General features: G+C 49.4%; 1 protein-coding gene across 3 annotated transcripts; it reads left to right on the top strand.

The window, feature by feature from the left end:
• The first annotated feature begins 432 nt into the window (after positions 1-432).
• On the top strand, positions 433-4,811 carry SKIDA1 (SKI/DACH domain containing 1). 3 transcript variants are annotated; one of them, XM_087420762.1, is made up of 2 exons: positions 433-940; positions 1,802-4,811. In XM_087420762.1, exon 2 carries the CDS (start codon positions 1,915-1,917, stop codon positions 4,651-4,653), a length of 2,739 nt encoding a protein of 912 aa, XP_087276888.1. In that variant the 5' UTR covers positions 433-940; positions 1,802-1,914; the 3' UTR covers positions 4,654-4,811. The 3 variants fall into 3 exon arrangements, with proteins under 3 accessions (XP_087276888.1, XP_087276889.1, XP_087276890.1); XM_087420763.1 differs by having other exon boundaries at positions 1,805-4,811; XM_087420764.1 differs by lacking the exon at positions 433-940 and adding an exon at positions 1,437-1,707 and having other exon boundaries at positions 1,805-4,811.
• Positions 4,812-25,196: the final 20,385 nt, after the last annotated feature.

Consider the following 25,196-nt stretch of genomic DNA (forward strand, 5'->3'; position numbering starts at 1 on the left):
TCTCTGTTTTTTTCTTTTTGAGCCATACCTGCTTGTGCTAGCCAGACCAGAGAAGGGGAAGCTGGAACTTTTGAATATGAAGGAAGAAATTATTGTACAATTTTTTTCTTGCAGACTCAGAAATATCCGTTTATTCTTTTAACCACACGGATGTGTCTATTTTTGGAGGAACAAGGAAACATATAAATGCCTGGGTTGCATTTATGCTGTAGTTGCAAACACCGAACAGTTAAGAAGATTTTGCCGAATTTTGCAAAGCAGCCAACAAACCGCCTTGGGATCGTGGTAATGCAACTGGGAAGACCCTTGCTCTCATTTGGCGATATTTTGGATATCCTTGAAAACGACACCAAAATATGCCTTAATTTGACTAAGAAGAGGTTAACAATATTGATATTCATCCAAAGTGATTTTTTTTTAAAGCAGATGCTTGGCTTTCATGGAAAAAAATGGAAGTTGTGAAAGATTCATTTAAACTACCAACCAAAAGCATCACAGACCACTGAAATAGTCTGCATCGTACATCAGCACTTTCTTTCCATCGTTATTACGTAAAACCTCTAGAAGCACCTTGGACGTTTTACATTTTCTTTTCTTTGCTGCAGAAGCAGTCCGCTCCCTGGAATTCTGACCTGTCGTGAACAGGACCCTGGCAAAGGCTGTGCTGGGAACTCTAGGACGATCCCGCCTCCAATCCAGCCTGGTTAATTGTGAAAAGTGTACACATTTCTGGCTTATCTATGCTTTGTTATGGGTCTGACGTGAAACTACCTCCTCCCCACCCCACCCCCCAGCAGAGAACCAAAATCCAGTTGAATTGTTACAGTGTTTCGGAGCTGGAGCCTTGAACTGCTTTCTTGGTCAAATAACTTTGTTTCTGGTTATAAAAAGGCATTTCAGGAAAAAAAAAAAAAAAGGAAAATCGAGAGAAATTCAAAACGTAAGTCTGTACTGGGGTGGTTGACCGCGCGGGTTTAACTTTGGAGCTCCCAGCCTGTCTCCTTCCCCACTCCCATAAGGGAAATACCAGGCTATTCTGCACATTTTCGCTTAAGCTCCATTCTCCAAAGGAAAAGGGGGTGGGGTATATCTATTTAGGCTTGATAATGTTTTAAAAATGCTTTTCTTTGAAATGATAATAGCTGTAGCGGTAAAGCAAAAAATAGGCAATATTCCTTTAAAGGCGAATATACAGGTTTTTTTTTTTTTTTTAGCGTACACACACTGGTTCAGATGAAGTCTGTGAGTCAGGCTGTTTCTGAGCTCCGATAGTTTAATGGAAAGATTTATATACCGACTGTATTATTTACTTTGGGAGGGGAGGTGGCAGTATAAGGGTATGCTAATTAGTGGGAGATTTTGGGGGGAAGGGGTGGAATATCAATTTTTATTGCATCACCTGTCAGGAGTGTCCAATCAGCGCTGGCTTTAGGGGAATTAATTGATGAAGGTGTCTCCGGACGAGCTCACTTCACTCTGTCATTTTATTTGTAGCTAAAGCAGCGGCGGGAATAGCAGCTGCATTTCTTCTCTCTTTCTCCCTTCACATTCCATTATCATAGTGCTCCAATGGAGAAGGAAGGAATAGAGGGGCCCAGGTACTGATCTGCATCGGGGACTTAGACTAACACACTGGCAGATCAGAAACCGGATGGTTTTTTCCCTCTTTTTTAAAAAAACGAAAACCAAAAAAAAAGCAAGAATCAAGTCAGTGTAATTTCATGTTTTTGTTTTTCCAATAATTTCGCCTAGAGTTTGGCACTCCCTTCGCCGGGAATAACAGTCTTTGTTATTTTATTAGCAGGATGCCTTGAGACACACGCAGCATCTGGTGGAGGATTAACATACATACATGTGTATGTATGCGTCACGTATATATTTACTGCAAATGGTGGGGATCATTTAGTGCCCGAGATGGGAGACCTGAAGTCAGGTTTTGAAGAGGTGGATGGCGTGAGGCTCGGCTACCTCATCATTAAAGGAAAGCAAATGTTTGCCCTCTCCCAAGTCTTCACGGATCTGCTGAAAAACATCCCGAGGACGACCGTGCACAAGCGCATGGATCATCTGAAAGTGAAAAAGCACCACTGCGATCTGGAGGAGTTGCGGAAACTCAAGGCAATCAACAGCATCGCCTTCCACGCCGCCAAATGCACGCTCATCTCCCGGGAAGACGTGGAAGCGCTCTACACCTCCTGCAAAACCGAGCGGGTCCTCAAGACCAAGCGCAGGAGGGTCGGCCGGGACCTGGCCACAAAGGCGCCGCCGCCAGAGCGCGCCGCCGCCGCCGCCGGCCCCCGCCCGGGTTTTTGGAAGGACAAGCACCAACTTTGGCGGGGCCTGAGCGGAGCCGAGCGGCCCCTGCCAATCAGCGCGCAGTCCCCGCGCCCGGGCGCCGCCGCCGCGCGCCCCGCCGCCCATCTACCTCAGATTTTTAGCAAGTACCCGGGCTCGCAGTACCCGGAAATCGTGCGCTCGCCTTGCAAACCCCCTCTAAACTATGAAACTGTCCCGCTCCAGGGAAACTACGTCGCTTTCCACTCGGACCCTGCTTATTTTCGGAGCCTGCTGTGCAGCAAGCACCCGGCCGCCGCCGCCGCCGCCGCTGCCGCCGCTGCCGCCGCCGCCGCCGCCGCCGCCGCCGCCTACTACCAGGCATCGGCGGCCGGGCCCCAGCCCAAGGTGGCGGCGGGCGCGGGGGGCCCGGTGAGCCTGACCTACCGGTGCAGGCGCAAGCGCGGGGGCGCCAAGGACTGCCTGCTCGCGCCCCACGCCGGCGCTCGCCGCCTGCTGCTCCTGCCCAGGTCCTACAAAGCCAAGGCGGCGGCGGCGGCGGCGGCAGCGGCAGCGGCGGCGGCGGCCGCTGGGGCCACTTGCCTGGAGAGGTTTCATCTGGTTAACAGCTTCTGCGCGCCTCCCCACCACCACCACCACCATCACCACCACCACCACCACCACCACCACCACCACCACCGGGCCCAGCAGCCGCAGCCGAATCACCATCCCCCTCATCACCACCGGCCGCAGCCCCATCTGGGCAGCTTTCCCGAGAGTTGCAGCAGCGACTCCGAGTCCAGCTCCTACTCGGACCATGCAGCCAACGACTCTGATTTTGGCTCCAGTTTGTCCAGCTCCAGCAACTCTGTGTCCTCGGAGGAAGAGGAGGAGGAGGGAGAGGAGGAGGAGGAAGAGGAGGAGGAGGAGGAGGAGGAGGGGGGCAGTGGGGCCTCAGATTCCAGTGAAGTCAGCTCGGAGGAGGAGGACTCGTCCACGGAGTCGGACTCCAGCTCCGGCTCCAGCCAAGTGTCAGTGCAGAGCATCCGTTTCAGGCGCACCAGCTTCTGCAAGCCTCCCAGCGTGCAGGCGCAGGCCAACTTCTTGTACCATCTGGCCTCCGCCGCCGCTGCAACCAAACCCGCTGCTTTCGAGGATGCCGGCAGACTTCCCGACCTCAAGAGTAGTGTCAAAGCGGAGTCGCCCGAGGAGTGGAATCTGCAGAGCTGGGCCCCCAAAGCGTCTCCGGTGTACTGCCCGGCCAGCCTGGGGAGTTGTTTCGCAGAGATAAGGAACGATAGGGTATCTGAGATTACATTCCCACACTCGGAAATTTCCAGTACTGTAAAGAGAACTGACCTGACAATTAACTGCCTGGCGGAGGGGGCCTCTTCACCTAGCCCAAAGACAAACAATGCATTTCCACAACAAAGAATACTCCGAGAGGCTAGGAAATGCCTACAAGCAACTCCTACTCCACACTGTGCAGATAACAACACAATAGCTGCTAGGTTCTTAAATAATGATTCTTCAGGAGCAGCAGCAAATTCAGAGAAAGATTCCAAAATCCCTCATTGTACTGAATTTGCTACGGATTTGCCCTCGTCGCAAACTGATCCTGAGGTGGATGCAGCAACAGCAGCAACTAAAGCCGAGAATCCCTGCACTGACATAGGCGACAAGACATTGCCATTTCTGCACAATATTAAAATCAAAGTAGAAGACAGTAGTGCTAATGAAGAATATGAACCTGACCTTATTGCAAATAAGCTAAAGTGCGAGTGCAATGATACAAAAGGGGAGTTTTACAGTGTGACTGAAAGTAAAGAGGAAGACGCCTTGCTAACCACAGCCAAGGAAGATTTTGCATGCCCTGAAAGAGAAACTCCTTCCTTAAATCCACTGGCTCAGAGTCGGGGCCTTACATGCACTTTAGGTTCTCCAAAACCTGAGGATGGGGAATATAAATTTGGTGCCAGGGTGAGAAAAAATTACCGGACACTAGTACTGGGAAAGCGACCTGTCCTTCAGACACCTCCAGTCAAACCAAATCTGAAATCAGCTAGAAGTCCTCGTCCTACAGGTAAAACCGAGACACATGAAGGAACACTGGATGATTTTACAGTTATAAACAGACGCAAAAAGATAGCCAGCAATGTAGCATCAGCAGTGAAAAGGCCATTTAATTTCATGGCAAATTTTCCTTGTCCACCATCCCTCATTATTGGGAAGGATGGGGATTTGTGGCCGGCGTATTCCTTAACCACCACTAAGGATGTCCAACCTCCTCACAAGGCCCATCCGATATGGAAATGGCAGCTGGGCGGTTCTGCAATACCTCTACCACCTAGTCACAAATTCAGGAAATTTAATTCATAAAAGTGTTTTGGAAGATATTTTCTTGAACCATATTACCTTCCTTTTGTTGTAAACTGCACAGGATGGTTTGTACAAGTCCATTAATGTGTTACACCCCTTTTGGAGTCCTGGTTTATCGCATTTTGAAGACAGAAATCGGATTACTTTTTTTTTCCATTGCGGGTTTTTTTTTTTTTTTTTGGAGTAGGGTGGGGGCGGGGTGGGAGCAGGGTTGGTTTACATTCCACAGACTACTTCAGGCTAAAGACTCAAGTAAAACTCAGTTATTACGGTAGAGCTGGAACACTTTACTGTTTCAATGCTAATAATGCACCGGTACCTCAATTCAACTGCTACAAATAAATGTCAAAAGGTTGAATAATAAATATTACAATGAGCCATTAAGTTTATGCACTAGATTTCAGACCTGAAGGTGTAACTGTTAATTCAGTGAAAGTTTGTTAGGTTATGTGGTTACACAGCGAGGTAGCAAGAAGTTTCTGTGAGCCCAAAATGTTCTTTTCTAGAGCTCTTGTTTGTGGGGTATCTTTTTCTTTTTCTCCCCTCATTCCCTCTCCAAGCGTAGTTGCACTTAATTTTTTTTTTTTTTTTCTTTTTGAGTGGAAAGATTGAGGAGTCCTGATTGAATGCTGGTAAAAACTGCCTCATATATACTGGGTAAAATAAATATGAGATTGTAATTTTTTTTTTTTTGTAAAGGGTGTGATTTTACTTTTACAGCCACTCCTTGCAATTGGAAAACTCCTTTTTGTCTTCTCACCCAAAGGTTTTAAATAAGGTGACTCTTACTATTGTCCTGCTTACCTGTGGTCTGAACATGACTCCTCAAACTTGCAAAACAATTAAAATATTTCTGTTAATAGCAGGATATTTTATGGTCTGACTCTGCAGAGTGACAAAGCAGTAAATACAACCAAGAAGAGTAAAATAGGTCAGAGTTGTAAGACTACCCTAAATGAAAAATAACAGTTATTTCAGGGCTTTTGATACCAGAACTCAGGCACTTGGATTTTATTACCTTTTACTTTTTCTGCATCTCTCTAAACTTCTGTTTTCAGACCATCCTGTGTATAGAGCAGGAGAGTTTCTACTGCAAGTGACAATCAGAGGTGACTATCTATATTTGCACTTAAAATCAAAGTAGTTCAACATGCAAATAGCTAGGGTCTAGCCCTTGGTAAGGGCCTTGCTGGTGTGCTATGTTGTGATGATGGAAGCAGTAAATCAAAATTATGGAAATTTGCACTGTTGAAAAGCATGCTTTAGCTTTATTTTCAATTAAAAACACTGTTTAAAATTCCTGGTTCCATACATTTCTACTTATTCCAGATTGAAGAACGGTTAACAGGAATGAATGGTTTTGTTGACATTTTCACTTGTAATGTTTTTGCCTGAAAGAAATGCATCTATTGGGTGTAGTGTTTTGTTGTAATACCATGTGATGAGGCCAGTCAGGTTTTGTGCAAAACATTGGTGGATTTCTTCCTAAATAACAACAAAACTTTACAAACTTGTCACAAATCAAGTGTAAAAAGTTTCAGGTTTAAGAAAGCAAAGCAGAGATCAATTGCTATTTTAATGCAAGTTAAATCTAATAATTTTTTGGCCCACCTCCCTTAGTCTGACAAATTATATATCTCAGATCTCTGCCATCTTAAACCTAAGAAGTTGCATCTATAGATCATAAATCATAAAACAAAACAAAACATCAAGGAAATGTTTACTGTGTGAATTTAAGTCACTATTTCTCATGGAAATTCAGTGTTTTTTTTTTTCCTTAACCTTTTAATTCCTACTCCCTTTGAAATTTTTCTTTTGTCTATAAATGTTTCAGATAGATCTGGATGGTCTCAGCCCTAATTGCTGTATATGCTCTGTGGTTTTACCCTTATTGTAAAGGACAGAGGCTGAGAATACCTCCATCCAAATACATTTAGATGGAGTAAACAGATGCTTTGAACTGCCTCCCTTCCTTTCCTTCTTGAATGTTGCCAGATGTAGTTTCACTGGATCCTTTTTTATTGGGATGATAGATATGGTCAAAGCAAAAATTGGGGGATGTTATCCTTGAATTCATGTTTGTATATAATTCCAAAGACCAGTACAAGTTACAGTTAAAACCCCAGAAAGCTGAACAATTGGCTTCTCAGTCTGAGTCCTTTGCTCTTTAAAAAGCAATCCAGAATTTGGATGCAGTGAGTTGTCCTGCAAAATCAGTCTGTAAAAAGTGTGACATGTACACACTGGAAGTCTGTAATTTCGACTCTTTAAGTACTGCTAAGTCAAGAAAGTTCAAAGAATGATGACTACTACATTTAGACCAGTACTTTTCTTGTTGGCTATGGAATCATTGTTCCTAAATTATAAATGGAGAATATATTTGAAGCCTGCAGATCTTGGGTGTGGGAGAACCGAGAGATGGAATAAGCACAATTTAAAACAAATATACCCTATGGAATTTCTGACATAAAATATCGGCCTCCAGCTTTGACTCTTGGTCTCCAGCCCTCAGAGAATCAATAGTTTCAGTTTATAGGAGCTGGAGAATGAGCAGCATGGAGGCCGAGGCATTACAGAGTGATACCATCAAAAGGAAAGAAATTAAATAGTCAACACGAATTTCACCCCACAGCACTACTACAAGCCAGCCAACCACAGCAAACCTGAGTTGGGGCTTCTGTTAGGAAAGTGTACCAGATAGTATTCAGTAACTTACAAAGACAAGGTATTCTTTCAATTTCTGGTAGCCCCTTAGCTGTTTTCCCATTCTGCTGTGGGAATTATTCTCAGTACAGTTTATTTATTTCATTTTGGTTGTTTTATGATTAATGACAATATCTAGATTTTCTAAGATGCTATAAATGTCCCATTTGTTCAAAAAGTTAAGCCTTATTGAGAGAAAGACAGAAGTTACCTCCATGGATAGATTGCATTTTTATATTTAAATGTTTTCAGGTGATAGATTTTTTTTTAAAAAAAAAGGAACTATATGGTTCCAGGGTCACTGATTCTGTGTCTAAAGCTCAACACTCACAGACATAAGGAAAATGCAAGAAAGGGCTCTTTCTTTGACTTTTTGGGAAAACAAGCTTATTTTTGGTCTCCTGTAAAAGTGGTTTCCTGCTAAGACTGTGAAATGAAGATTTAATTATTTTTTTAAGAGATGTGTGTACTCTGTCTTCCGCAGTCAGGTTATCTGCCTTTTTAGAAAATGCAGCTTGCTCTTTTTCAACTATTTACTTTTTAAAGTGGGTGTTCTTTTCTACTGACTTACTTGATTACAGTGGAGTAATCTCAATAATGGTTGTTTATTTTAAAATCAACAACAAGGAGCCACCACTAAACAGCAATAACACAAACTTGATGGGCTGGTGTGTGGATTTTTATCTTATCCGTGTCTGGGTGACTTTCAATGGTCTAGAAATTCCTCAAAGTTCCAGTCACAAGAATTGCAAGTTTCTGCTGATATGAGAATGATAGTTTTGTTTGCATGCAGGAAGAGATGTAGACTAATTCCTCAAAAGCTTTTTTTTCCTTTCAAAAAAAAACAAAAACAAAAACCCTCCATGGTAAAAAAAAATAATAATAATTAATTAAAAAATAAAGCATTCGCATCTACAAAAAGACAGAAAATGTGGTGAGTTTTGCTTCACCTTGAAAATAACTTCCTGCTGAAAAGGATGTGAAAAACGGAGTCCCTAGAGCCAAACCAGGGGGAAAAAATTAAAGGCTCCTCATCAACTAACCTCAGGAAATTGGCAAGGAGGAACGGGGCGTCCACCTTAGGGAGTCCACTGGTCACCCCGGTCTTCCCCAGGATGTTCCCTTTCCCTTGAAGGAAGAACTATTTTCAATGGTAGCTTTGGTTGTGGTTTGTTCCCTAGGCCAAAGGGCATTTTGCAAACTAGCCTGGGGGGGGGGGACAGAGGGCAGATCTAGGAGGTGGGGGAGGGCTGCATTTTACCTGTTTGGCAGGCCCTCTTGTGCTGGGGGGAAAAAAAAGAGGAGGGGGGCCCAGCTATCATTCTTTGCCCATGCCCTAGGCCCCCGCTCCTTTCTCCCTCCTTTTCAAACTGTGGCGGCCTCACAAGCTCCTACTTTAAAAGGCCTGAGATGTTTTGCATGAAGCCCTCACAATAGGGGTTGAGGGAATTGACAGTTTCAAAAACAAGGCGTTCAGTCCTTTCCAGCTGCCGGGCCCGCTCTCTCGCACCAACTCCTCGTCCCTCTCTGCTGGTGGCGTCCTCCGGAGCGAGCTGCCGGCCCCCACCCCGCCAGCCTGCATTCCGGCCGGCCCCACCCCGCCCCCAGGCTGTGTTTGTAAACAGGGGTCAGTGTCCAGGGGCTGCTGGCGCGGGGTTTGGGACTGGCGGGCTGGGAGGGAAGGCAGGGGACGGCCGAGCGGGCGAAGGGCCGGCCCGGGGGCCGAGGTGGTTTCGGAGTCCCTTTCCCCCTCGTTTTCCCCCTGGACGCCGAGCAGCTCTCAGCTCTCTGGCCTGGGCCACCACCCCCAGAAAGATGTTTAAATGCCGCCATTTTGCATAGTGGCAAACAAATTTCTTTGTGACTTTTTTTTCCCGCCCAGATCTTGCTCGCCTCTGAATTTGGGACCCGCTCGCTCCCCGGGCGCAGGAGCCCGCACCCCTGTGCCCGCGGTCCGCAGCACCTCCCGCGTCCCATCGGCCTGCGGCCAGGCCCACCCGGAGAAGGGGGCGACAAGGCGCGCGGCCAGCCTCGGCCCCCTCCCCCGGGCCGGCCCTCGGGGACTGGACCACCTCCCCCACTTTGCGCTCCTTTTGTGTGTTCGGAAGTCATCTCCCACCCCCGCACACGCACACGCCGCCTAGCCATTTCTCACCTTCTCGCCCAGGCCTCATCTCTCTTCCCAGGCCAGTGGGGCCCGGCCTTTTGCATTGGGCGGAGGGCTGGCCCAGGCCTCCAAAATGCTTGTGTGGAACGCAAGTGGCAACGAGATGGGGCTTCACCCTGGGCCCGCCAGCATGGCTGCGAGCGCCTCCTGGGAAGTGGCCCAAGACCAGAGGCCAGGAGTCTGGGGAGGGCGCGGAGCCCAGGCCAGGGCCCGCGGAACTTCCAAAGTGGAGAAATGGGATGGGGCAAGTCTAGCTTTCTTTAGCGCCGTGGTCCCTGTCCCTCGGAACCTCTCAGTGCATCTGAAAGTGGAATGATGACCTGGAAAGGGGAACCGTGAGACAGTGACCTGGAAAACCACCCTGGGTTGGGAAGGTTGGAGTGCAGCAGTGCCAACAAAGCTGCTCCTGGAGGAAAAGGGGAAACAGAGGTGCACTGCAGATGGGTCACAGGAAAGTGCACCAAGCTTGTTTTCCCGGGTGTTTAAAATGCAGCCCCAGTTGTAAAGTGTGTGAAATTACGCACTGGTCTCTTAAAGAGTGCCTAATTTATAGTAAATAGCAAGGTCTTTGTAAATGGCTTTATTATGTTGTTTCTTGTTAATTGTTGAGAAAATCCCCATTGTTGAGTGTGAAAGGCTTTATGAGCTAACCTGGTCCTCGGCGCAATCAGAGGGCAGTAAATGGCCGCTCGGCCTCGGAGGCCCGGCGCGGAAGCGGACGCCGGCCGAGAGCGCTGCGGCGACCTCTGGAGACGCTGCCTCCGCCTGGGAAACAAGTGGCGAGGGTTTCCCGGCTTTAATTAAGGAGAGGGCGGGTTTGGAACTCGCGGGCCCCCGAGAGCAGCTTGCTGAGTGCGCCGAGGAGCAACGGGCGGGCCGGGGCGACCCTGGCGGCGAGGGCCGCGGGGAAGCGGAGCGGCCCGGCGCCCCTCTCCGGTCACAGCCTGGACCAGGGGCGGGCAGGCCGGCCCGGCCGCCGGCTCGAGCGCGCTGGGGTGGGATGGGTTCTTGGGCTTTGTCTCCAGGTCTCCGGCCGCGTGGAGCGCGGGCTCGGGCCGGGTCGGCCAAGCCTGCGGAACGCCGGAAAATGCCGGGCCGGGGGACTGGAGGGGCTGCAGGCCGAGCAGTCCCCGATGGAGAGCTCCAGACCCCTGCCTGTGCCTCCTCGCCTTTTGTTTAAAGCTTCCTCTCTCCGTCTCTCTCGCTCCCTCTCTCCCTTTCTCTCTTACACGCGATCTCTCTCCCTCTCATCATTAGAAACCTGAAATGGACTAGGAGACAGGAGAAATAAGAGGAACGGTTTGGGGGTTTGTGTGTGTGTTTTAACAGGAAAAGGATTTCTTCTTTAGTCTAAGATAAGCTATTCCTATCTCCTTTTCCCATCTCCTCCAGGTCTCTTTCCAGCCAGCTGGGACCCGGGAAGGATCTGGGCAAAACCAGGCGGGCGCTGGGTTCCTTGGATTAACTTTGAGGCGAGGACCCTGCCGGGTCCTGCGGGCCGGAGAGAGCGGGCGGAGAGCGCCTCCCTGGGCTCGGCCCCGCGGCCTCTCCAGGACCTAAGACCCGGTGGGTCCGGGGAAAAGCAGCAAGCAGCGTCTCCGCCGCTCTGCAGGGCAGCTGGAGGGAAGAGAAGTTCTCCGTGAGCCTTCGGGGGGGGGGTCGGGAACCTGGGTTAGGTGGACGGTACGTAAGGGTTTGGACCTTAGCAAATGCAAATCACAAGGAAATGTTAATGCCAGTCAGAAAAACCTATGTTCAGCTATCTTCCTTCCCTTCTAAGATGGCCCTCTGCTTGCGCACTCGAGCTCTCTCGCCAAATTAGCTATTACGTGCAATCCCCCTGGGTTTAAAGCACTTGTTTCGCGGATTCGCGTACAGCCCATATTAACTATGCACTTTCTGCTATTCCTCTTGTGACTGTCCCTGCCTCTTCCTCCTTTGCGGAGAGTATGATGCATTTTATTTTAGCTCAATCGATGCGTGCAAATACTGGGATAACACAACCCACACTTCTGTGATGGAGGCTGTTTTCAAAATTGAATTTAGGGATCATTAGTAAGTCGAAATGCTCCAAATTGCACGAATTCACCAAATTCAAGCCTTGGGCTCCCAGGCCCCTTTCCTGACTGATGAACGCCCTCGCGTGCAGTAACTGCGGTTCCACCGTTCCTGCTTCTCAAACCAGGATATTTTCGTCATATGTATTTGGCTTTCCCTAAAGATCACACCAGTTCGTTTGGAAAAACACGACCCCAAAGTGTGTGGAGTTAAACCCCTGTCAATGGCTTCCATGCGGGTCCCCTGTCACATTTGCATTGCTGACTGCCATTCCTCTTTTTTTCTCTTCCTAGGACCTAACAGCATCACCTAAAATTGCCATAGTGGGTGCTCGGAAAACGTTTGCCCAGTTGAATAAGTGTTTTACTGGTCAGGGAGCAGCCCTCTCCTGGGCCATTACTCGACTCCCCCGACTTCTTCGCCCAGAGCCTAGCTGAGCGGGTTGCAGCACAGTGAGCTCTCTATTCTTCTGCGGCTGCGGCCATGGCTGCGGGGCGGACTGGTGCCTAACTGGGGGAAGGGCAGTGGCTGTCCCCTTACAAGGGAAGTTAAGGCCAGAGAGGTGGAGGGAGAGGAATTTCGAAAGAGAATGAGGAGAGCCTGCTGCCTGCAGATGTGTGTGTGTGTGTGTCGTGTAGCCTAAAAAGAAGATCTACAGGGGAAACAGGCCAAGTACCTAGGACGCTAGGGTGTCCCTGATTCCTTAGCTCCTGCTGCCTGGTTCTTCCTTCAGTTGAGATGACTGGAACAAGACAGAAAGAGGTGGAGCGAGAGTGGCAGGCAGCCTAGGGGCTCTCCAGTAAGAGCCAGTTATTCATCTGATCAGTGCCATCAATATGTTTGTGTTTGACCCTTTTGGATGGAAGAGGCTTAGCAGTCAATAGACTTAGAGCCTAAAATCTTGCCAGTCTAGCAGAGAGCAACTGCTCACAGGTCTGCAAAGGCCTTCCCCAGCCAGGATGCTCAGAAGGAAGGGAGGGAAACAGAAGGGAAACCGTCTGAGTGGCTGCCTGCTCTCTTCCCCAAGCCATCAAAACAAACAAACTCAATTCTCCTGGAGACTGGGCCGTTGGACAAGCACATGTAGGGCACAGAAAGGTTGGAATATAATTTCCATTGTTAGTGCTTTCCCTCTTTAAGATCAGTTTAAGTTAGCTCCAGAAACAACACAATACTTATGATAAGTGATGAGCAGTAGAGAGGAAAAACAGTATGGAAGAGAGTGCCCTAAGCTTACGCAGCAGCCCTCCCTCTTTCCTGTGAAAGTTACATATGACACAGATATGTAAGAGATCTTAAGGCCACAACTTGGTCAGTAGGCAAGGGTTTCAGTCTCTGAAATGACTGGCAAGGAGCTAGATTCTTGGATCTCCCAGGAATAAAGACACATTGTACATTCCTTCTCCCTCCTGTCTCTCTCGCTCTCTCTTTCTTCCTCCCTTTCAAATGAATACCCTGATTATCAGAGGTGCAAATGTGGAAGGTTACTTTTCTTCCTCTACATTGGATCCAAATATGCAGAGCAGTGAATGGTTGAGCTTTCAGATGCCTAGTTATCATATCCATTCAAAGTAAATCCTGCATAATATAGGAGGAATCGCCATAACCAGGTTTATTTACCCTTTTCCCCTTTTTCCTTTATCTTCTCTTTTTTCTGTTCTCTCACCTTCTCCTCTTCTTCCTCTCCTCCTACCTAACCCTGGCACTCAGGTGAAGGCTTCATGGGGAAATGCCAAGAGTTAGCAAGCCTTTCTCCAGAGGTGGAAAGAGGGTAAACCAGTGCTGACAGAGGTGGTGTGGGAGCCTGTGGTGACCCTGAGCTTCCTTGCTGGGGTGAGGGGCCAGGCTGCCCAGCCTCTTGTGTTGCATGTGCTGAGCTATTCCAGTTAGGCTATAAAAAACAGCGTGTATCTCAAGACCAGGAGAGCTCAACTCCGTAAACACATGGCTATGGTTCTAACATGGAATCCATTGCTAGATGCAAATGCGAAGAGATGCTTTTAATCTTTGTTCCAAGCGTTAGATACATCCTGTGGCAAATTGGTCTTCAGAAAGCCAGTTTTGATTTTCTCTGTTAATAATAAAGACTTTTTTAAACAACCTTCAACATATATGATTGAGAATTAAAAGGGTGTACATCACTACTTACCAGAGTGTTTCTTATCTGAATGTAAAAAGAGAAGTGGTGCTTTTTTTTCCCTCCTAAATAAGGAAAATTTTTAAGTAGAAGAGCTTGGTTAACATTTGAATTGTTCAATTGCTTTGCTCCTCATATAATTTTAAGAAAATAAAAATACTTTATCCTTGTGGTTTTTTAAAAATCTTTTTACATCTTTATGTATGGTAAATTTAAAAGTAAATTAGGAAATCAGTTATACATTCCTGCCATCTTCTTTAGAAAAATGACCCCAGAAACATCTACTTTCCCTAAAATATTAACATTTCATATTATCTTACATATTTCAGTCTGTGGTTGGTAATTTAACATTACTATTAAATGGGAGGAAAATATAACTTATTTTGTAGACTCAGGGAGGTTGTCAGGGCTTCTAAAATCTTGTCCTTTGTATCAGTCTCTAGCTGGTTTATCTGAATAGGATCTGATCCTACACAACTTGTGGCTACATATAATATTCTGACACAATGGAAGGATTTGTAGATGAATTGGAAGACTCCTGATTGTGTATTTCCTATCTCTTCCTATTTTGAACCAATGCTTTAGTGTATACTCCAAGGGTGATTTAAAATGTGATCTCCTTCAAGAAAAAAAGTGCAAAAATGCTTATTAAGAGAAAGAAAAGCAGGAAATCTTTTATAATATTTGTTAGGACCATTGATCTCAGTTACTTGCTATAATGTGAATGGAATCATTATGGCTGTTCCATTGACACGGTTTCCTCATTCAGGATCCTGGCCAAAGGAAGAGCACGTCAATGTGTAAAATTCTAGCCAAAGATAAGCCATTACAATGGAAATCGTGATGTGCAAAGTCTCATTGAAGCCAATGAAATTGAGTGTAATATCCATACCGCGTTCTCATCTGCTTGCCCCAGGATTTAGTATGCGGCTCTGCATTGAAATGAGATTATGCATATAAAATGCCAATATAGAATACAATGCCCAATAAAACATTAGAAAAGCAACTTACAGCCCATATACATGGGCTTTACTTAAATTTGAAGTTCGCATGCAGAATAAACCACAGCACCAACAGAACACTAAATCTACAAAATGTCCTCACTCTGGTTTTTCATGCTTCTTTCTGCATGAGTCCCCCACACCCCCTCCTATCCAAACACAATTCTTTTAAGGGCACTCTTCAAATCATCTAACAATTCCCAAAGGGTATTCCAGGAGTCTCTTAAAGTGTCTTTCTAAATTAAAAGGCCCCAAACAATTTAAGTGCATTTTTGAACCAAAAATATCAGAAAGTGTTTGGACTTGCAAACCTATGGGTGTGTAAAAAGAAGAAAGGGACCAAAGAAAAAAACGCCCCCACAGTGGATTACAAGGTTATGGGACAGGTCACTAGGAGAGGGAAATAAAACTGAATGTTAGGTTGGGCTTGTAAATTATGCACCTTTCAGGAAAAGCGGTTTTAAGGTCTCTTCACTCAAGGGGTTTTTTTCCCATCCATTTTGCTATTAATTCTTAACTCTTGGTAGGCAGTTCTTTAATGAGGTTGTTTGTGGCAGGTTAATTTTCTCCAATCTACTGAGCTCCTTATTTTCCCTTTTAAGTGCAGTGCTGCCTAGAGCTTTCAGTATTTTCCATACCAGAAAACAAAATAAACGTGAAGTTGCCGGGCTGGGCTGAGAATTAAAGGCGTTGTGTGGACAGAAAAACAGAGGGCCTGGACAGATGGGAGCGGGAGAGTAGAAACCAGGCTGAGTTGAGGGCACGAGGGAGAGAGAATTCGGTCTTTGGAGAGCGATGACCCCAGGAGTGTAATATATTAAATATTGCAGCGATCGATTTCAATACCTCAAGTGGACACGGGAATAAAAATTCACCAACAAGCTGAAGTGATTAGGAATGCTTTGTTGCGAGGGAAAAAAATGTGATTTTCTTCAGATCGTATTTGTTCAGGTTAGAAGAAGCCTCGACAATCCATGTCTAAAGCCCCGGACTCCCAGTTTGGGATATAACTCGAAAGGTTAGTCATATCTCAATGGTGCTTCTGCATGGTGAAGAGATGGGCCTTTGTGCGAAGGAGGATTAAATATCAACCACAATTATGGGCTGGTCACTCTAGGAGCTTTCCTCCCAAATCAGAGAAGAGTACATTTTGGAAAGCCTGCTCCCTTCTTGTGTATTAGTCTTTGTTTCAGCTCTGGGACAAAGCAGTCGCTCTTGTGCAGTTTTTCTTTCATTAAAATCCAGGGGAAAAGTCACAATATGGTTTACAGAAGGTTGATTCACGACAGCGGGATGTCAAGACAGCCTTTGGTGCTACGCAGGGGAGAAATATTTTGGAAGTGTCATTCTGTATGAATGTATGAAACTGTCATATGTACACCCACTCCCACACATGATTTTACTAGTGATTTCAGAATTGGGTGGGATTTTCTGTTCTTTTTTCTACCAAATCCAGCTCTTAGACATTCTTGCTATGAACTATGTTTCTCTCAGTCCAGGAATCTGTTTAGGGATTTAGAGTAGTCACTGCGGAGGCTGCTTGGAGCGGGGGGATTGTTTTTAGTCACAGCCTAATGGGCAAGGCCTGGGCTCTTCACACTGGGGACACCAAGTCTGCTGCTGGGGACATACTGTTGGATGCCTGCATGCAGCAGCAGCAGCCACCGCAGCTGCCTGCTGCCTCCTCCTTCAGTGTGGTTGCAACAAATCTGGGAAAGAAATGCAGCATCATACAAAGGATTTCTTTAATGAGGATGAGTTCCTCAGAGTGACTGGGGGCTGTGGCTGCTGCTCAGGCCTCCCTTTCCCTCTGCCAGATCTTTCCCTACCCATTATATCCTTCCTTATACAGTAGCCTGAGGTTGGAAAGGGCGTCCCCTCCCCCCAACTACTCCCTCTGATAACCCAGAGGCTGACTTCTATTTTACTCTGGTGGCTGAGTGAGGATGGACTGGAAGGTCTGAGTAGGCTGGAATCCCAGAGTCAGTGAAAGCAAACACACACACGTGTATATATATATCCTGCTCTCTTCTCTGCCATCAGTCTTCCAGTCCTCTAGTCTTCTTTCATCCTCGTTATCATTTATGATGACTAGCTCGCACTTGGAGCATGGTCCTAGGGACTAGCCATCTTTCTGTATGAAGATCTCTTTATCAGGGAATGATCAAGGCAGGAGAAGGAATCCCAAGGCTCCCCTTTCCTTTGAATCTAGTTTGGGCTGACCAGACCTGGGTGAAGGTTGAGGTTGGCTGGGCAACAGAGCATTGAGGTTCTGCACCTTGAAACTCCCAGGCTTTCTGTGGAACGATGACCGGCTACACGGAGGCCATGCTGCCCTATAAAGCTGTTTATCTCCCTAAAGCCACACGGCTCCTCCCTCTCTTCCGCTTGGGGAGAGGGGTAGCTTGGGTCCATTCAGGTTCAGGAGCCAAATATCACTCAAAAGGTTACTTTGAGAAGCTAGAGTTATTGAAACTAGTTCTCTCTTTTCTTGAGTGTGGGCAAGACTGAGTTAGGGGCAATTTGGATAAGAAAGGAATTGCTCTGTTTTGCTATGATCCTCCTTTGGTCTTCTTTTCTTCTGCATCTCCTTGACTTGCTGCTTCTTCCTCTCTTCCTTCTCCTCCTTCGCCATGTTAGGAAGAACAAGTAGGTTGGAAGCACTGATGGACTTCCACGGTGAGGGCCTGCTGAAGCTGGAAGGAGGCCTGGCTGTGTCTGGGCAGTTGGTTCAGAGTGCAGAGATTCCTGCTCTTGTATGACTGAGGGGTAATTTGGAGAGAAGGAATCTTCTGGGGGGAAAAGATGCCGGTGGGTCTCTCTGTCCCAGGTCACTGAGGAGGAGCTTCTGTGTCCAGGGCCTAAATTCTGGGATCCTGAAGGCCTGCCCTGCTGTAGGGTACCTGTTGCTTGGAGCTGCCTGCGGAGCCTTTGGGCCCCTGCCCTATTGTAAGTCTTGGGGGTTAGGTCTGGCTTCCCTTGGGGCTGCCGGATTCACCTGTCGTTACGCTCACTGCCCAGAAACCCTGACAAACCTCCACAATGTGGGTCTGAAAAAAAGGCGCTTAAGGTTCACTGATCTGTGTGTAGAACTTTGCAAAACTGCAAATAAGCGAGAAAATTTGTCTATTCTTGTGAAGGGAAATACAAGTTTGCACTTAACATGGAAGCACCAGAAAAAGAGTTGGGGGATGGGGGGACTTCTGGCCAAAAGCCCCACTGTAATCTCCAGAACAATTTCATTTCCTCTGCAGCACCCTGTCTACCCTAGGCGAGGCCTCGGAAAGGTCAAGGAGGAGATGGAGCTTAGAAGCGGGGGTGGGGAAGCAGAGAGGTGGCTAGGCCCTTGGCGAGGTCGCAGGTGAGGGCTAGGCCCGGTGGTGAAGAGGAGGCGGACAGGATGGAAGGCCGCAGGACGGGGGGAGGGGCAGAGCCACTTCTTTGGGAAGGTTTTGGTGTTTTCGAGAGGGGTTTTTCCGAGGAATTCGCACGACCCGCCTCCGGGGCAGCTTGCTGGCGCTCTCCCCCGCCCCCTGTTGCAGAGCAGGTCGAAGGGAGCTCGGGTTTCGGCCGGGGCCCCGCGAGCCTGGCCGCCCGCGCTCCGCCAGCCTCGGCGGGCAGGCCTTTCCCGCTTGCTGAGAAAGGGAAAAGCGCGCCCCAGGTCGTGCAGGCGGGGAGCGGGTTTGTGCGGACGGAGAGCTGGTCCTCTGGAGGAGCCAGACTGCCCCCTGCCAGCTCTCTAAGCCTGGCCCGGCTGCGCGGGCGGGCGAGGGTGTTCCCGGGAAGTGGCTCGGGCGGTGGGCGGCCGAGATCCCCCCTTGTTGCGCGGCTGCTGGGAACCCGCGGGCTGCAGAGAGAAACAGGCCCCGGTTAGCTCGTCCTCTCCCCTCCAAAGGGGAGGTTGGAACTTTTGAACCCTTTACTTTAAAGTGATTGATCGTGTCCCACCAGAGAGCGGCTCCACCCCCTGTCCCCACCTCTGCCGCCTTCCCTTGTCACCTCCGCTCTAAGTGTGCGCGGAGACGCGCGGGGCGCGAGGGTTGTGCGTTTGGGGATGGGAGCTGCAAACGCGAGCATTTGTGTATGAATGCGCGTCCAGGACACACAGCCAGAGCGGCTGTCGTGATTTTGGATGAATCCCGATGTGAGAACCCACAGCGGGAGGGTTGGTTCGTGCCTCCTTCCCCCCAGCCCTCTAGGTGAAAGACGCAAGCGACAGCTTTTCCCAAGAAATCGTCCCTGCACGCCTGCCTCCCTGCAGGGAAGTCCTCGCAGGAGCCGGGCTCCGCGCTGGGAGTCTTCAGGGAACTCAGGATGAAGGCTCAAAGCCTCTATAAGTTAAGTTGATTATTAATTTGGGCTCCTCGGAGCGAGTAACACACTCAGCGCCTTTGGCTTTGGGAATTGTCCCGGAGCTGGAACTGAGGCATAGACGACCCCGGGCTGCCGATGGGAAATGCGAGTTGCGGAGGCTCCTGGACGTGTCTGAGTAGGGTGGGTAGAGCTCCCGGGGCAAAGGTTGGCTCTTCCTCGCCCCCAAATAAATTCTTGGTTAACTAGTGTAGACTAAACACATTAGTATTATTAAATGGGGTAAAATAGACGGGGTTGAAAGTGGGGGCATGTCAACTGGACCCAGACCCGGTCATACTTCTCCGGTGACAAGTCAGGGTGCTTCCAACGCGAAAATAGAAATGTAACATTCAACTGGACGAATTAATTTTTGACGGATTTACGGTATGGTTTTCTTTCAAGCTGTATTCATTGGTTCTTTCCATCCGTAGTGCGGTCCAAAGACAGAAATATAAACAAGCACTTTCTGGTTTGCAGAAACCCCTTAACAGTATCTCTCAAAGAAAGATCAAGACACTTTGTGAATTTTCCCCAGATAATGCCTCATATTCCGAATGAGTGATCAGAGAACTCCGGTATTGTTAAATAAAATGAGAGGAAGGCGAGTGACGTGGGAGTGGAACAATGGCATTTCTGAATCTTTTTGCTTGATTGACATTTGGGAGCTTCATGACCCCAGGGAATAGGACTCATTACGGTGAATACACCAAAACATCAACCAAGATTAGAACTCTAGATCCTGTTTTAATCCCATTTCAGTCTAAATTATAGTGGGAAAATATAAAATCCAAGAGGAGAGAATCACTCCACCATACATTGACCTAAAGTTTTAATTGTTCTAAGGGGGAAATAAAAGTGGAAAACCGATATTCTTTTCATCACTTTAGGAATAGCACTGACAATTAAGCGTAAGGGTTTGGTAGGGTAGGTACTAAGAATATTTACATAGTATAAAATATTTTATACTTATCTGGGGAGACATACTGGAGAGATATATAGGGAGCTTTTTTGCATGCATGAGAAAAATATAATCCCCCTCCACTGGATCAAAATTGAGGATCATTAGCAAATTGATGCTAAGAAATAATTAGATATCTTAAAGGTGGGGTCTAAATTTCCATTACTATTTGGAAGACTTCTCTATTTCTGGGGGGGGGGATTTTTTTTAATGTCAAAAGTTGTGTTAACATGTAAATTTAACCCAGGAAATTGTCAAGAGCTGATCTTCAATTCATGTTGGAAAAATGGAATGTGTTTGAGCAAAGTCTATTTTTAACCACAGAAAAGTGTGAGATAATTTGGGCTGTGTGTTAGGTGGGAGTATAATCTATGGCAACTTCACTACACAAAAAATTTTGATTCTTCAGTGGAACTTACCCTCAAATCTCAGAAACTTGAAAGACTGGAAGTCTTAAGTATTGTATGTTAAACTGAACAAACAGAACACAGAAAGACAAAGCTGTGGTAAAAGACATTATAGTTATATTCTCCTATCTTTTAGTAGGTAAGTTACAGCAAGGGGAATGTAACAGGAAGATATAAAAATAGAGAAAATATGTTATAAATAATGGAATAGAAAGATTGGCTGCACAATACAGCTTCATAATCTTATATTTTGATGGGTGGATTTTAATGAGAAGCTTCTGTGTTGCATGGGAACTGGGAATCATAAGAATTATTTATGCAGCAAGAAGGAACAAAAATTAATTATTAGGAGCTCAGTAATCACCAAATAAACTCTGAGCTTTGAGGTTAAAAATAGACGACTATCTTCATGTTCAATTATACAGTATCAATTACTAATACAACTGATGTTTCAGCGTCTCAGCGAGACCAGATACCATCTTGTATGGAGATATCTTGGTATTAATTAATGACTGCTTTATTCTCATTATTCACAAGGAAAAATAGGGGTCGTGTCACATTAAAATTAAGATTATCTTAGTTTATCTGGACTCAAACAAAGATCATTCAAAGTAATTATATTTTGAATTAATAGAAGTAGGCAATTTATCTCGTTATTTTTTGTTCAAAGACAGAAAATAAAGATCAGAAATAAGCAAAGTTTCATTTAGAAAATAGAAAGAACCAAACAAACATGTCTTGACTTTTGCAATATTTCCCTTGCTAAAGGGGGAATGAAGGAACCGTAAAAGACGTGACTTTGCAAAGTCAAGTCCTTTTTAAAGACTCGGATCGAAATTCTTGCTATGCAACAAGGATTCAGGTTTGATTAATTTTCTGCAAGCGACGTGACAGCGGTGTTTTAAAAGATTAATTAAAATTGAAGTGATACGGAGCAGGAATTCAACCTGCAGAGGCGTCCCTGGCGCCTTGGGGGGGCTTTGCAAGCGAGTCCCAAGCCCAAACTGCGGGCTTTCCCGAGCCTGGGACGCAACTCCCCGTCTCCTGGAGAGGAACGCGGAATTTGGCAGGGCGCCCGCCCGGCCGCCTGGCATCCCGAGCTGGCCGCCAGCTCTCGGGGGTGGGGACGGGGTGTGTCCCGGGGAACCCGCTGCCGAGAGAACTGCTGGCGCAGCTCTCCACTAGCCAGTGAGGTCCAGGGTCAAGCCGAGAGGCCGGAGGGTACTCCAGGAAGCCTCGAGAAGACTGCCCCGAGCCGCGTCCACTTCTCCGCGGGGAGGAGGACACCCGCTATGTGACCCGGCTCGTGCGGAACCCCCTCCACGGTCGCAAGCGTGCGGGGTGCGTGGAGGGCACTCTGCGATGGCGCATCCACAGAGCTGAGGACGTGTAGGGCCCGGCCGCTGGGCTTCGGCGCCCGTGCCGGGGCGTGGGCCTGCGGGGCAGTCCTGCTGGTGACCTCGGACTCGGGGCTCCGGGAGGCCCCACACGGCTCGGCCGCCCAGCCCCGTCCTCCCACCTCTCCGCTCACTTTCCCGCCCCAGCTTCTCCCCTCCCCCCGCATCCCCGTCCCCTGGCTTCCCTCTGCAACGCCTTCGCCGAGTAAGAAATTCAGCAGAACGCAATTGTCACTGTACTCAGGAAGATACAATCGCCGCAGCCCCCGGGGGCGCGCGCGCCCGAGAGGCTGGGTGGGGGGAGGAAGGGGGCGTTCGTGTGCAATTCGCCTCCCCGGGGCGCGAGCTACGGTGTCCCCTTCTCTCCAACTGGGGGGCTCGGGTCCCGACGGTGAGGCCTGGCTGCCCTGGCGGGTGGGGCCGTGTGCCTGGGGCTCCGCAGGGACGCGGTGGGGGCGCGGGCCCTCTGCCCTGCGGCGGCGCCGGGAAACCCCTTCCTCTCTGGCGGGTCCCAGGGGTCAGGGCCTAAAAGGGTCCCTGGGGACTCTCCGCATGGCGAAGGCGCTGTGGATTCTCCACACTCTCACGCCTGCCTCTCCCACCCTCTTCCCCGAGACCTCAGAGGTGGCGAAGTGGGAAAGGAGGCGGGTGCACGGAGGGTGAAGGCCTGGGAGCCGGAGCTCGCGAGCTGGGGGAGTCGGGGTCGAGAAGGGAGCATTAGGACGCGACGGAAGGGGCCGTGGGGCGAGGAGAAGCCAGCTGGGGAGGTGGGGGGGGCAGGCGAGAGTCCCTTCCCTTCCGAGTGGCGCAGGGGGACCTCTTCCCCAGGGAACCCCCACCCAGCAGCTCCCAACCTCGAGAACAAAGGGTCTGGGAAGCACGGTCGGGGTCGGGGAGCGGAGGTGGAGGGAGGCAGGAAGGCAGGCGGTGGGGGCAGGGGAGGGCGCCTCCCCGCATTTCCTCTCGCCCCGTGTGACGGAAAGCTCCCTCCAGCAAACGCCTAGCTGAGGCCGCTTCAAAATCCGGGAGGGCTCGGGTTCCTTACCTAACGGTTGCACTCACTCCCTTCCTCCCCCAGCGTCCCCACCCCCTCCAAGGACAGAGGCCCGGGAGCTGCGAGGCCGGCGGCGCGCGCGGCGCGGGCGGAACCGCGGGGCAGCAGCGCCTCCTGCAGGTGCCGGGCGCCTCTGCAGCCGCCCGCGGCGCGGACTCTTAAGGTGGAACCGGCCTCGTTCCCCACCCGCGCGTTCGGCTCTCCCGCGGCCGTGTGCCACCGGCTGCAAGTCTCCCTCGAGAAGCGGGCCTGACTGTCCAGAACGGTCGGAGTCTGCTGGTCCCTGCTGCTGTTTCCTTAATCCCTTGGCCCTACTCCCTGCAGGACCTCTCCGCGGATGCCCCAGTATCGATTTCGACAGTTACAATGAACAATTCCCCGCTGGTTTAAAAGGATGCATAAGTCACGCGTCAGGGTGAAAAGACCAAAACGGCGTTTCTTTAACCTGAAAGCAAACTTTCATTTTCGTTTATTAAAAGCAGAAGGCCAGCAGGAAAGGGTCGCCGAGGGTTGACCTGTCCATGGGTCTTTCGGATCGAAGTGTTCAGGATGAGACTGGCCGGTCCGGGAATCGCATTCGTGCCCACACCACGCACACTTGTGGGCAGGCGCGGGTGCAAGAGGCCGGGGAAGGGCGGCGAGCCCGCAGGTAACCCCTCCGTGCGCATCTCCGGCGCCCCCGGCTTCAGCCTCCTCTCGCCCGGACGCCTTGTATATGTGGTGAAAGCTGGGAACGTGGAGAGGATCGAAGAGCAGGGTTGTTTTCTTCCTTTTTTTCTTTTTAACTAAATGTGTGTGTGAACTCATCGTTTCTTGGATATAAGTGTCCTCAGTGAACTCTGGATTCTTGGGGAAAACCTACGAGCAGAGAGCAGGACATGAACAAGCCAGCTCTCGTTCCGGTGCTATCTGCAGTAAATTCCTTTGCTTTACTCTTCCTTCCTCCGCGTCCTGGAGAGGGGACCCCTGCACACCGAGGACCTGGAGCCGCGGAGGAGAGCTGAGAGCACGGGGAGGGCGCGGGGGAGGGGAGGCGCTCCCCGGCGTGAAGTTTACCCGCACCGTGGGAACCTCCGTTCCCGGGGCGCGCGGCCTTGGCTCCGCCCTGTCGGGCCCCGCCCCAGGGATGCCGGGGCCGCGGGTCCCGCCGCCGCGAGAGAAGCTCGCTTGTGCAGGTGCCGCAAGGTCGCACCCGCCCCGGGGGTTGCAAACCGCAAGCGAAAGTCGAGAGGGGCTGGAGCTTTTCCTCTAATCCGTTTTACACTGTGAAAACCGCAAAGCTGTCGCCTAGGCGGCCCCTTTTTAATTGGGAGGCAAACAGACGAAAAGCCAAAACAAATGCGCGAGCTGACTTTCTTTCCCGATGTTTTTCCTTCTCAACAAAAAGCCCGCTCCGCGCTCACGTTTGCTCGCTTCGGGGCCTGGACTGCGGCGCACAGGAGGCGCGGTGGCGCCCCCAGCGCGTGGGGCAGTCCGCACCGTGCCCCTCTCACCACGCGCTTCCCCAGCTTCTCCCGGCCTGGGTCTCCCCCCGCGTCCCTCCTCTCCACAGGTCACGCCGAGGCCGTCCGCTCCCTGCAAGCCCCATCCCGAAAGCTCCATGCAAGCTTTCTCCCTCGGGCTGCAGGGCAGGTGTGGGCCCTTGGGTGTCGGGGGCTCCGAGCGCACTGAATGGGCCCCAGATTCAGGTTCCTCCCAGGGCGGGAAGAGGAGGGGTTTGGGCCGCCAGTCCCGGGGCTCAGGAACCCCCGAGCTGACCAGAAGAAGCCTTTGAAGGCGCGCTTCAAGTCTCGCAGTTTTCCCTGGGGAAAAGCAGAAGTTGGTAGACACACTTCACGGCGCCAGAGCAAACTCGCAGCTTACCGCGCGCCCTGCCGAGGGTGCGCATCCCTCGGGGGAACCCCAGAGAAGCGAGAAGAACAGAGGGCGCAGGGAGGACAGGAGGCCGCCCGGGTCAGGTGGGCCGAGTCCCAGGATTGTGGGTGTCCCCTTCCCACGTTGATGTGTTAAGGGTCCTACGTGGAAAATAAGTTTTAATCAAACTGTGGTCATGGAGGTAGGAAGAGGGAAGGGAGACGAAAGGAGAGAGACCTTATTTAACAAGAAAAACTAGGAAAAATGGAGTGGTGAGATTGTGGAGAGGGAGGGAGGGAAAGAAGAATGGAGAAGGCTTTCCTTCTTTGTTCTTTAGAACCCTAGCACTTTCAAACTCCAAGTGCAGAGAGGCGGTCCTCCTTGGAGCAGGGTCATGTAAGGGAGAGATACTGAGCATTAGTTCACCTTTAAAGCATTTGCTGGGTGGAGCAAA

The sequence above is a fragment of the Ceratotherium simum genome, chromosome 32, assembly GCF_057802395.1.
Source record: "Ceratotherium simum simum isolate JZ-2026a chromosome 32, ASM5780239v1, whole genome shotgun sequence".
In the NCBI taxonomy this organism is placed as follows: domain Eukaryota; kingdom Metazoa; phylum Chordata; class Mammalia; order Perissodactyla; family Rhinocerotidae; genus Ceratotherium; species Ceratotherium simum.